The 12,902-nt window shown below is 44.8% G+C and overlaps 1 protein-coding gene across 1 annotated transcript; it reads left to right on the plus strand.

Moving 5' to 3' along the window:
* The first annotated feature begins 7,193 nt into the window (after positions 1-7,193).
* LOC123452970 (serpin-Z7) lies at positions 7,194-10,765 on the plus strand. The gene is made up of 2 exons (XM_045129720.1): positions 7,194-7,684; positions 9,871-10,765. The coding sequence occupies exons 1-2, from the start codon at positions 7,196-7,198 to the stop codon at positions 10,642-10,644; spliced, it is 1,263 nt and encodes a 420-aa protein (XP_044985655.1). The 5' UTR covers positions 7,194-7,195; the 3' UTR covers positions 10,645-10,765.
* The last annotated feature ends 2,137 nt before the right edge of the window (positions 10,766-12,902 follow it).

Raw genomic sequence — 12,902 nt, forward strand, 5'->3', positions numbered from 1 at the left:
GCTTGCGCTATAGCTCTACTGTTTTTATATGTTCCTAGAGAAAATTTAGTTGAAAGTTGATAGTAGCAAACTTTGCAGAGGATTGTCCTCGTTGCTGCGCAGAAGGCTTATGTCCTTAATGCACCACTCGGTGTGCTGCACCTCGAGCGTCATCTGTAGATGCTGTGAACATCCAACATACACGTTTCTGATGACTACACGATAGTTTAGTGCAAAATACTTAATGGCTTAGAAGCAAGGTGCCGAAGACATTTTGAAACGTCACGGAACATAAGTGATGTTCTAAAGAGATGAAATTGTGATTTCATGCTTGTGACCTTGTTAAGAGGTACGAGACCTCCGACAAGATTCTTTGTCCACAAAGTAAAGGACAAAAACTCAATCGTTGAGCGTGTGCTCAGATTGTCTGAGTACGACAATCGCTTGAATCAAGTGGGAGTTAATCTTCCAGATGAGATAGTGATGGTTCTCCAAAGTCACTGCCACCAAGCTATGAGAGCTTCGTGATGAACTATAACATATCAAGGATAGATACAATGATCCTTGAGCAATTCGCGATGTTTGACACTGCGAAAGTAGAAATCAAGAAGGAGCATCAATAGTTGATGGTTAGTAAAACCACTAAGTTTCAAGAAAGGCAAGGGCTAGAAGGGATACTTCGTGAAACGGCAAAACAATTGCTGCACTAATGAAGAGACCCAAGATTAAACCCAAACCCGAGACTAAGTGCTTCTGTAATGAGGGGAACAGTCACTGAGGCGGAGCAACTCTAGATACTTGGTAGATAAGAAGGCTGGGAAAAGTCGAAAGAAGTATATTTGATATACATGATGTTGATGTGTACTTTACTAGTACTCCTAGTAGCACGAGGGTATTGGATACCGGTTCGGTTGCTAAGTGATTAGTAACACGAAATGAAAGCTACGACATAAACGAAGACTAGTTAAAGGCGAGGTGACGATACGTGTTGGAAGTGTTTCCAAGGTTGATATGATCAAACGTCGCACGCTCCCTCTATCATCGGGATTGGTGGTGAAACCCAAATAATTGTTATTTGGTGTTTGCGTTGAGCATGAACATGATTGGATCGTGTTTGTTGCAATACGATTATTCATTTAAAGAGAATAATGGTTACTCTATTTGCTTGAATAATCACCTTCAATGGTTTATTGAATCTCGATTGTAGTGTTACACATGTTCATGATATTGGTGCCAAAAGATACGAGGTAATGATGTTAGTACCACTTACTTGTGGCACTGCCGCTTGAGTCATGTTGGTATAAATTGCATGAAGAGGCTCCATGCTGATGGATCTTTATACTCACTTGATTTTGAATCACTAGTGACATGCAAATCATACCACATGAGCAAGGCCTTGTTTTCATTGAGATGAAATAAGATAGTAACTTGTTGGAAGTGATACATTTTGATGTATGCAGTCCAATGGGTGCTGAGGCACGCAATGGATGTCATTATGTTCTTACTTCAATGATGATTTGAGTAGATACAAGAGTATTTACTTAACGAATCACAAGTCTGGAATATTAAAAAGTTCAATTCTGTTTCAGGAGTGAAGTTCGTCGTAACAAGAGGATAAACTGTCTAGGATATGATCATAGGAATGAATATCTGAGTTACGAGTTTTGGTACGCAGTTAAGACAATGTGGAAATTGTTTCGCAGTTCATGCCACCTGGGACATCATAGTGTGATGATGTGTCTGAACGTCATAGCCACGCACTATTTGGTATGGTGCATGCTATTATGTCTCTTATCGAATTACCACTATCGTTTATGGGTAATGCATTAGAGACAACCGCATTCACTTTAAATAGGGCACCGCATATTTCCGTTGAGATGACACAATATAGACTGAGGTTTAGAGAAATCTAAACTGTCGTTTCTTGAAAGTTTGGGGCTTCGACACTTATGTGAAAAAGTTTCAGTCTGATAAGCTCGAACCCAAAGCGGATAAATGCATCTTCATAGGATATCCAAAACAGTTGGGTACATCTGCTATCTCAGATCTGAAAGCAAAGTGTTTGTTTCTAGAAACGGATCCTTTCTCGAGGAAAGGTTTCTCTCGAAAGAATTGAGTGGGAGGGTTGTGGAACTTGATGAGGTTATTGAACCATCACTTGAACCAGTGTGTAGCAGTGCGCAGGAAGTTGTTCCTGTGGCGCCTACACCAATTGAAGTGAAAGCTGATGATGGTGATCATCGAGCATCGGATCAAGTTACTACAAACCTCGTAGGTTGACAAGGTCACGTACTACTGCACAGTGGTACGGTAACCCTGCCTTGGAGGTCATGTTGTTGAGAAACAGTGAACCTACGAGTTATGGAGAAGCAATGGTGGGCCCGGATTCCGACAAATGGCTTGAGGGAGAGAGGATCCATATATAAAACAAAGTGTAGACTTTGGAGGAACTACTTGATGGTAGTAACACTATTGAGTAAAGATGGATCTTTGTAAGGAAGACAGACGACGACGGTGATAAGTCACTATTAAGAAAAGCTCGACTTGTCGCAAAGATGTTTCTGACAAGATCAAACAGTTGACTATGATGAGACTTTCTCACTCGTAGCGATGCTAAAAGTCTGTTGGAATTATGTTAGTAGTTGCTGCATTATTTATGAAATATTGCACATAGGATGTCAAAACATTGTTTCCTCAACGGTTTCCTTGAGCAAACATTGTATGTGATACAACCAGAAGGTTTTGTCGATCCTAAAGATACTAACAAGTATGCAAGCTCCAGTGATCCTTCAATGGACTGGTGCAAGCATCTCGGAGTTGGAATATACACTTTGATGAGGTGATCAAAGATTTTGGGTTTGTACAAGGTTTATGAGAAACTTGTATTTCCAAAGAAGTGAGTGGGAGCACTATAGAATTTCTGATAAGTATATGTGGTTGACATATTGTGGATCAGAAGTAATGTAGAATTTCTGTAAAGCATACAAGGTTGTTTGAAAGGAGTTTTCAAAGGAATACCTGGATTGCGCTACTTGAACGTTGAGCATCAAAGATCTATGAAGATAGATCGAAAATGCTTAATAGAAGTTTCAACAAGATGCATGCCTTGACAAGTTTTTGAAGGAATTCGAAATAGACCAGCAAAGAAGGAGTTCTTGATTATGTTGTAAGGTGTGAATTTGAGTAAGACTCAAAACCCGACCACGGCAGAATAAAGAGAATAGACGAAGGTCGTCTTCTATGCCTTAGCCGTAGACTCTAAAGTATGCCATGCTGAGTACCGCACCTGATGTGTGCCTTGAAGCAAGTCTGTTAAGAGGTACACAGAGTGATCCAGGATTGAATCAATGATCAGCGGTCAAAGTTATCCTTAGTAACTAAATAGACTAAGGAATCTTTCTCGATTATGGAGGTGGTTAAAGAGTTCGTCGTAAAGGGTTACGTCGATGCAAGCTTTGACACTAATTCGAATAACTATGAGTAGTGAAACGGATTCGTATAGTAGAGTAGATATTTGGAGTATTTCCGAATGGCACGTAGTAGCAGCATCTATAAGATGACATAAAGATTTGTAAAGAACGCACGGATCTGAAAGTTTAAGAACCGTTGACTAAAACCTCTCTCACGAGTAAGACGTGATCAGACCCCATAACTGTATGGGTGTTGGATTCGTTAGAATCACATGGTGATGTGAACTAGATTATTGACTCTAGTGCAAGTGGGAGACTGTTGGAAATATGCCCTAGAGGCAATAATAAATTAGTTATTCTTATATTTCTTTGTTCATGATAATCGTTTATTATCCATGCTATAATTGTATTGATTGGAAACACAATACTTGTGTGGATACATAGACAAAACACTGTCCCTAGTAAGCCTCTAGTTGACTAGCTCGTTGATCAAAGATGACCAAGGTTTCCTGGCGATAGGCAAGTGTTGTTACTTGATAACGGGATCACATCATTAGGAGAATCATGTGATGGACTAGACCCAAACTAATAGACGTAGCATCTTGATCGTGTCATTTTGTTGCTACTGTTTTCTGCGTGTCAAGTATTTGTTCCTATGACCATGAGATCATATAACTCACTGACACCGGAGGAATGCTTTGTGTGTATCAAACGTCGCAACGTAACTGGGTGACTATAAAGATGCTCTACAGGTATCTCTGAAGGTGTTAGTTGAGTTAGTATGGATCGAGACTGGGATTTGTCACTCCGTGTGACGGAGAGGTATCTCGGGGCCCACTCGGTAATACAACATCACACACAAGCCTTGCAAGCAATGTGACTTAGTGTAAGTTGCGCGATCTTGTATTACGGAACGAGTAAAGAGACTTGCCGGTAAACGAGATTGAAATAGGTATGCGGATACTGACGATCGAATCTCGGGCAAGTAACATACCGAAGGACAAAGGGAATGACATACGGGATTATATGAATCCTTGGCACTGAGGTTCAAACGATAAGATCTTCGTAGAATATGTAGGATCCAATATGGGCATCCAGGTCCCGCTATTGGATATTGACCGAGGAGTCTCTCGGGTCATGTCTACATTGTTCTCGAACCCGTAGGGTCTGCACACTTAAGGTTCGACGTTGTTTTATGCGTATTTGAGTTATATGGTTGGTTATAGAATGTTGTTCGGAGTCCCGGATGAGATCACGGACGTCACGAGGGTTTCCGGAATGGTCCGGAAACGAAGATTGATATATAGGATGACCTCATTTGATTACCGGAAGGTTTTCGGAGTTACCGGGAATGACGAATGGGTTCCGGGAGTTCACCCGGGGGGGGGGGGGGGGCAACCCACCCCGGGGAAGCCCATAGGCCTTGGGGGTGGCACACCAGCCCTTAGTGGGCTGGTGGGACAGCCCAAGAAGGCCCTATGCGCCATAGGAAGAAAATCAAAGAGAAAAAAAAAGAGGAGGTGGGAAAGGAAAGAAGGACTCCACCCACCAAACCAAGTAGAACTCGGTTTGGGGGGGGGGAGACCTTCCCCCTTTGGCTCGGCCGACCCCTTGGGGCTCCTTGAGCCCCAAGGCAAGGCCCCCCCTCTCCCACCTATATATACGGAGGTTTTAGGGCTGATTTGAGACGACTTTTCCACGGCAGCCCGACCACATACCTCCACGGTTTTTCCTCTAGATCGCGTTTCTGCGGAGCTCGGGCGGAGCCCTGCTGAGACAAGGTCATCACCAACTCCCGGAGCGCCGTCGCGCTGCCGGAGAACTCTTCTACCTCTCCGTCTCTCTTGCTGGATCAAGAAGGCCGAGATCATCGTCGAGCTGTACGTGTGCTGAACGCGGAGGTGTCGTCCGTTCGGCACTAGATCGTGGGACTGATCGCGGGATAGTTCGCGGGGCGGATCGAGGGACGTGAGGACGTTCCACTACATCAACCGCGTTCACTAACGCTTCTGCTGTACGGTCTACAAGGGTACGTAGATCACTCATCCCCTCTCGTAGATGGACATCACCATGATAGGTCTTCGTGCGCGTAGGAAAATTTTTGTTTCCCATGCGACGTTCCCCAACAGGATGCCCTTGTGGTAATCATTATAAGGAAGAGCAACCGCAAGGTCTATCAGATGATGGTTGTTGTTGACCATGTTTAGGACTATCAGTTGAAGAACAGTTAGTTAATTAATTAGTATGTTAAGATGAATGTGATACATTGATGTTATTTGTTTCTTAAGTTGAACAACTTTCAAGTGATATTGATGGTTCTTATTATACATTGATCATGACGTTGTTGTGTAATGGTTTCTTCATTGCTATATGTAGTATCTAGCGTCGAGTTGAATGAAAAGCATGAAATAAAATGGTAAACACAGAAATAAAAGGGGGAAACACAATATGAAAAATCCCAGAGCCTAGCAGCCGCTGAGGCGTGGCTGCATTTTAGTCCCGGTCGTTGTTACAAATCGGGACTAAAGGTCCTCCTGTCAGGCGTCCCACGGTGGCCACGTGGATCTCCTTTAGTCCTGTTTCGTAACCAAACCGGGACTAAAAGTATTGGGCATTAGTTCCGATCGTTTTGTCCTGGTTGTAGAACTGGAACTATAGGCTCTTTGGAACCTGGATTGATGCCATGTTTTTCACTAGTGTCTACATATCGGGAAAGGGTGGATTGGCATAGAGATAAGGCAGTAGTCAGTCGGACAATGAGAAGCAATCACGTGGCTGTGATGAAGTGTGGTAGGTCCGGGGACGACACAATGGATTGCAGGGGAGGGGTGGAAGTCATAGCAAAGGAGGATGTCATGGGAGTGTGGGCGGCGGTGGAAGGGGGTGCACACCCTAGAATGTCCCTGGCACCAAGATTTTGGTGGATGCAGGGAGCGCTATATTGCCTTCCTCAACGTCCAAAATATGAAGGCAAATAAAATGGGGCGATGAAATGCGGATGCCGATTCTACTAGACCTGCTTTCGACCAAAATCATCATGCGATTGGTTATTATGGTGGTCAAGCCGATGTAGCCACACCGCTAGAGTTGCTCTTGGTGAACACATTGCCCCTGTTTGTTGTGGTCCAACTGTTTGAATACCAGTGGTGGCTCAGATACGATTAGCTCTTGGGTAATTTTGAAACTCACCATGCAGACCACCGATGTGGTGGAGGTGAACCATATAATGCTTTTATTTTTTGATATATTATATAAAGGTTGTTTGAATTAATTCATTGGAGGGATGACATTAATTTGACCACAAGCTAAGATAAGCCCACATCCCACGGCAGTAATGCAAATCCACTTACGTTCTGTCACGCAATATCGTGCAAATCTTGCATACTGGTTAAACTTTACACATTGGCATCGTAATCCCAAGCTTGGAATTAAGTACTACTCATCAATCATGTGAACTTAAGAAAACTCCATACCTCCAAAATGAACACCTAAAAGGTCATGAGACTTCTATTAATCTCCACATAACTCCAATGTTTTAGAGAATTCAGACGTGTGGATAGATCAGACCAGAAGCTGATGGCTCTCCCAGATATATACTCCCCAGCTTAGCTTCTGGTCTGATCATACTCCAATGTTTTAGAGTATGATCGATTTCTTCCTAGAACCAAGTGACGCGACGGTGACTAATTAAAGGACACCTAAAAGCCACTTTTATGTACCTTTGTTGTGAGATACATATCCTTCACAAATTGCTTGTACGCTGTCTTTTGGCCTAAATGCACCTGTTAAATATCCACCCAACACCCATGCACAATGTACTTCCCATTCATTCTCTCAAATCTAAGCAAAAAGTCAGACGAACCACAACCACCGCCATGGCAACCACCCTCACCACCGACCTCCGCCTCTCCATCGCGCACCAAACCCGATTCGGCCTCCGCCTCGCCTCCGCCATCTCCTCCGACCCCGAGTCTGCTGCCACCAACGTTGCTTTCTCCCCGGTCTCGCTCCACGTCGCGCTCAGCCTCGTTGCTGCCGGCGCAAGGGGTGCCACCCGCGACCAGCTCGTAGCTGTACTCGGGGGCGGTGGTGCAGGAGAGGCCGAGGCACTCCAATCACTTGCCGAGCAGGTGGTGCAGTTCGTGCTCGCCGACGCGTCCATCAACTCCGGCCCGCGCATCGCCTTCGCCAACGGTGTTTTCGTCGACGCGTCGCTCTCGCTCAAGCCATCCTTCCAGGAGCTCGCCGTGTGCAACTACAAATCTGAGGTCCAGTCCGTGGACTTCAAGACTAAGGTAATCCCGTTCCTGCTAGTTCTTGACACGACAGCAGGGTTCTTCATGAGTGAATTATTTTTGCTACCCTAGTAGCATATTTATTTACTTTTGCTTTTACGTGGCGGCATGCCATTGTTACTTTGGAGGTAGTAGTTCGTAGTGTTCCGGCAAATAAAAAGTAGTAGTTCGTAGTGGGACGTGGGATTTTCTCAGCCCGATCTGAAACGATCGAGCTCGGGTAACATTGAGAAAAGTTCTAAGATTTTGCAAAATTTCATCATGAAATCTAATTTTTGGATGGCGGCATGCCATTGTTATTCTGGAAGTGCTAGTTAGTAATGCTGATCCAATGGAGAGAGATGGATATATATCCATTGGCAATCCCAAAATCTTTTAACCATACTAGACTATGCCCCCGCGCATTGTGGTGGAACCTTGTTAAAAAAAATAAATACATGGTAGAAAACTAAAATTAATGCAAAAAAATATAAAACTTCCTTACGTGATTTAATTTCCTGTGAAAAAATAATGCATGAGGTGGTATGCTTTGCATCAAGAGGTTAATGAAAAAAGTAACTTATGACTTCATGCATGACTTGATGATGTGGCATTGTTGCATGGAGAAAAAAAATTAACTAATGGGTTGTAGCTGTTTAAGAATAGAGGATTCTAGACTTGTGATTCACTGTATAATTTCGTGCAAATGTTTCTAACAATATTTGGTTGGATAAAGTTATGAAGATATAACGATCTTGATCTCTTTGTTTTGCTGGTAAGAACTAGTATTACTCAAGGAGCGTCCAAATTACTGTCTGTCTTACACAAATCAACTGCCTCTGGGGGACCAGCTGATCCCAAGAAGGAAGCTGTGCTATTCTAAAATCTAGCAAACATAGTTAAAATATCACTACCAAAATTCTGGCCACGATAAACATGAGCAATACAAGTCGTACGAAGAGACCTCAAATGCTTAATTTCACCAACCAAGGATGCAAAGACAGATATGTCAATGTTTTTACCCAAGATATAGCCATCTTGATCTATTTAGGTTCAATTAGGAAGGTATGATTATCTGTAATGATCTGTTTAGGGGCCATTATGAAGATCTAAGATCATGATATTTTAGATCGAAATATAAAGATCAAACAACAGTCATCTTTTTATAGGTATACCTATAGGGTTCTAATGAACATGGTATGTTTAGTTACAGATTTATAAATGTCTAAAATTTGTGATCCATTAATAATCAAAGGATCAACTAAGTCAATAATCGGACCATTCTGGAATATCTACTCACAAAAAGATCTCTCTTTTTCAGTTGAATTGTGCTTCTAATTTAGTATATAATAGAAGTTTTGCGCCGAGGTGCGTATCAAGTCATTATGAATGCCTAGGGCATTCCAAATTTGTGAGTGCGTTTAAATGTTCTACCCGTTTTGAAGTAGGGTGCATTTCATGATCTCTCATGATGAGAAGTTGTGTCATTCCTAATATGGTTTTCATTGACATCATGGGATTCTGGTCTTGTACGAAAGCGTATACAAATAATAAACTAATGGCTATAATAGTGGAAAGATTAGTATCCGTATTAGGGGGGGTGCTTGTAGATGTTGCCATCACCAGTTAAACAAATATGTTTGTGTGAATGGTCTTTATACCAACAGTCGCGTGTATAAAAAAAAAATCTACCTTTAGACCTATTTTATCACACAATATTATAATTCTTTACTTTTATCATTCTCAAAACTGCAACTCACTGAGAGCAGCGTTTCTGCTCTCGGTCTCATCTTCACGAAAAAAATCAAATCAAATTTTAGAAAATTTCAAAAAAAATCCAATTTTGTGTGGTAGAAATTTGATGTGTGAGGAATGCTTCAAATTTCAACTTATTTGGATATCTGAGAAGCTCTCAGCAAAAAAGACAAATCGGGTCTGTAAAAAAGGTTTACTCTTCGTGAGTTTTCTGACCCGATTTGTCTTTTTTGCCGAGAGCTCCAAATAAGTTGAAATTTCGAGTGGACGTCACGCATCAAAATATCTACCACAAAAAAAATGGAGAGTTTTGAATTTTTTTAGTATTTGTTTTTACTTTTTTGTCACCGGGAGCAGATGAGCCTCGGAGCAGACTTGGACTTTCGCAACTCACTTATGTATTCTGGTTTCGTTAGTTTTGCTAAGTGCTAATATATTTTGCCATGGTCCAGGCTCCTGAAGCTGCTAGTCAAGTGAATTCCTGGGTAAAGAATGTCACCGCAGGTCTCATCGAAGAGATTCTCCCCGCGGGGTCTATTGACAATACAACTAGACTAGTTCTTGGTAATGCACTTTACTTCAAAGGACTTTGGACCAAGAAGTTTGATGAATCTAAGACAAAGTATGACGATTTCCACCTTCTTAATGGGAGCACTGTTCAAACACCATTCATGTCTAGTACAAATAAGCAGTACCTTTCATCTTCGGATGGCTTGAAGGTACTTAAGCTTCCATACCAACATGGTGGGGACAACAGGCAGTTCTCCATGTACATTCTTCTTCCTGAAGCACATGACGGTCTCTCAAGATTGGCACAAAAGTTGAGCACTGAACCAGATTTTTTGGAGAACCGTATCCCAACGAAGGAGGTTGAAGTCGGACAGTTCATGCTCCCAAAGTTCAAGACATCTTTTGGATTTGAAGCAAACAAATTACTCGAAACTTTGGGTCTTCAGCTGCCATTCAGTTTGGAGGCCAATCTTTCGGAGATGGTGAATTCTCCCAAGGGCCTATACATCTCATCTGTTTTCCACAAAACGTTTGTTGAAGTAGACGAAGAAGGAACTAAGGCAGCAGCAGCAACCGGCGATGTGATTGTAGAACGGTCACTACCCATAAGGATGGATTTCGTTGCTAATCACCCTTTCCTCTTCCTTATTCGAGAAGACATCGCCGGTGTAGTGCTCTTCATTGGTCATGTTGCCAATCCTGTCGTGTCTTCATAGTATGTTTACCCTAAATCAGTGTCTTGTAAGTTAATTACCTAAACTGTTACATGTAAGTGATGGGTTTCAACATTCAATAATGCCGCCGGTATAATAAATTAAATAAATTGTTTTTAAGAAATGTCTTGATTGTTGTGTGCAAGGTTTGCACAAGGGAAATGATCCATGATTGATGTGGAGCTTTATGCATTGAGATACTTAATACATGAGGTAAGCATACTTATCAAATGGTTCTTGATGAAGTATGAAAACTATTTTTGCATAATTAGGGAGGTCAATCTAAGCTGGTTAGAAAATCATTGATTTGAGCATGGTCGGGATCCTGCTGTTGGCCCCACGAGGATACTACCAAACTGAAAGTGATAGTCTTTGAAAGTTTTTTTCCCTTGCCCCCGCATCGCTCCCCCGTGTGCGACCCGGGCGGCGGAGCCACATCCGCCCTCCCGCACCCTTCTCTGCCTTCCACCGCAGCCGCCGGGGCAAAAGCCCCTCGCGATGTCTGGCGGCGGGGCGCCTTCTCCCCTTTCCCCTCGGTGGTGGTTGGCGCAGGGCAACCAGACTAGGGCAAAGGCGTCAGGCGGACGCGGGGCCCGACGGCGCGTCGGCGGCGGCTCCTGACGGCGGTGTAGGGCAGGTGCTGCGCCGCGGTGGTGGGGCGTAGGCTCGCGGCGCGGCGGCTGCTTGGCGGCCCGCTGTGGCACCGAGTGGGGGGGCTCCCCTGCGGTGGCGTGGGCGTGGATCCGGCCCGGATCTGGCCCTGCAAGTGCGGCCTTGGCCCCCCTGTGCGGCCGGCGGTGAGGCGTTGGGTGGCTGCCTGTGGGTCGTGGTGGCTGCCCTGGTGGCCTCTGCTGCAGATCCGCCGGTGGCGCGGCGGCGGCCAAGGTGGGGCGTGCATAGGCAGGTTCCGGTGGTATCTTGACGGCGGAACTGCCTAGGCGGCGCGGGCCGCGGGCGGCGTGGGTGGTGGCTGGGGTCCGGCTTCGGGCACTCAGCGATTGCGGTTGGTCCCCTCCGTCGCGGGCGCGCGGCGGTGGTGCAGCTAGGCAGATGGCGGTCCGGCGCCTTGGTGGAGGTTGCCGGCGGTGAGCGTGGTCGTGGTGCTTCCACTTGGCGGCGGGCCGGACAGGTCATGTTGCCGCGGCTTTGATGCTTTTTGTGCGGAGGTGAGGAGGAGCGGCATGGACTAGGGGCCGTGTCGCAGACGGCGTGCTTTCTGCAACGCAAAGGTGGGAGCTTTACGAGCATATGCAGTCCCAGCTGGGTCTGTGGCTACGGGCCTGGTTTGCTCCTGCTATTGCGTCCGGTCGGTTACTGTCATTGACGGTGGAGGTTGGGACCTCCCGCGTGCCGACGGTGGTGTTGCCCCCTAGTCCCGGCTCCTCTTCTTTGTCGTGCAGGCCCCTCCTCGCGTTGTTGTGGTGAGACGGCGTGGGAAGCTTCAAGTTCGTGTTGGCGCGGGGTGGTGGTCGGTTTGGTGGCGGGTTCCAATGCGCCTGAGGTGGAGGTTGGGATCAGGAGAAATCCTTGTCGGCCTGGTCGACACCGTCGCAGTGGCGCCTGCGGGTGCCGCCAAACCTCCCTGGAGGGCATCGGGGCTAGCCTTCCTTTCCCCTCGCCGCGTACCGGGGGAGACCCTTAGCAGCAGCGTCATCATCTTCGCGTCCCTTCTTGAAGGTGTTGATTGGTCTCGGAGTCTAGGAGTTTGGTGGGTGTTCATCGGTGGGCGCAGCGGTCACAAGGCTTCTCCGTTTTCGTTGATCCGTCGTTGTCGGTATTTGTTTTTGTTACACTTTGTCTATTGTTTCTTTTAGGCGAGCATGTGCTGTTTCTGCCCCAGCACCTACCGTTGGATGTTTCGGAGTTGGTTGCTTTGTAATACAAAGCGGGAAACCCTTTTTCGATAGGATACTACCAAACTGGGTATAGAGAAGGTACTAAGTTTATAGTAAAAAATGGTAAGTTGGGAAAGAGCTGGGATGCAAATTCAAACTCATATGAAAAATGCCATTGTTGATGTTCAGCCACCAAACATACTAGAAGAATTTCTAAGTTGGTGAAAGATGCGATGTAATCTTCCCATGAATTCTTGAAACTGATGGGTCGGGGAACTACTAGTCCTACTGTAAACTTCCATTGATGTCACCGGATATCTACGTTATTAACTTCTACTCCCTCCGTTTCAAAAAATTTTGTCTTAGATTTGTTTAGATATGAATGTATCTAGTAAAGTTTTAGTATTTAGATACATCCATTTCTAG

The sequence above is a fragment of the Hordeum vulgare genome, chromosome 5H, assembly GCF_904849725.1.
Source record: "Hordeum vulgare subsp. vulgare chromosome 5H, MorexV3_pseudomolecules_assembly, whole genome shotgun sequence".
Lineage (NCBI taxonomy): Eukaryota > Viridiplantae > Streptophyta > Magnoliopsida > Poales > Poaceae > Hordeum > Hordeum vulgare.

Excerpts from the sequence above, each read along its gene's own strand:
- LOC123452970 (XM_045129720.1), top strand. The coding sequence starts at position 7,196 with ATGCACAATGTACTTCCCATTCATTCTCTCAAATCTAAGCAAAAAGTC. Across the intron at positions 7,685-9,870 it reads CCGTGGACTTCAAGACTAAG|GCTCCTGAAGCTGCTAGTCA; the intron begins GTAATCCCGTTC and ends GCCATGGTCCAG.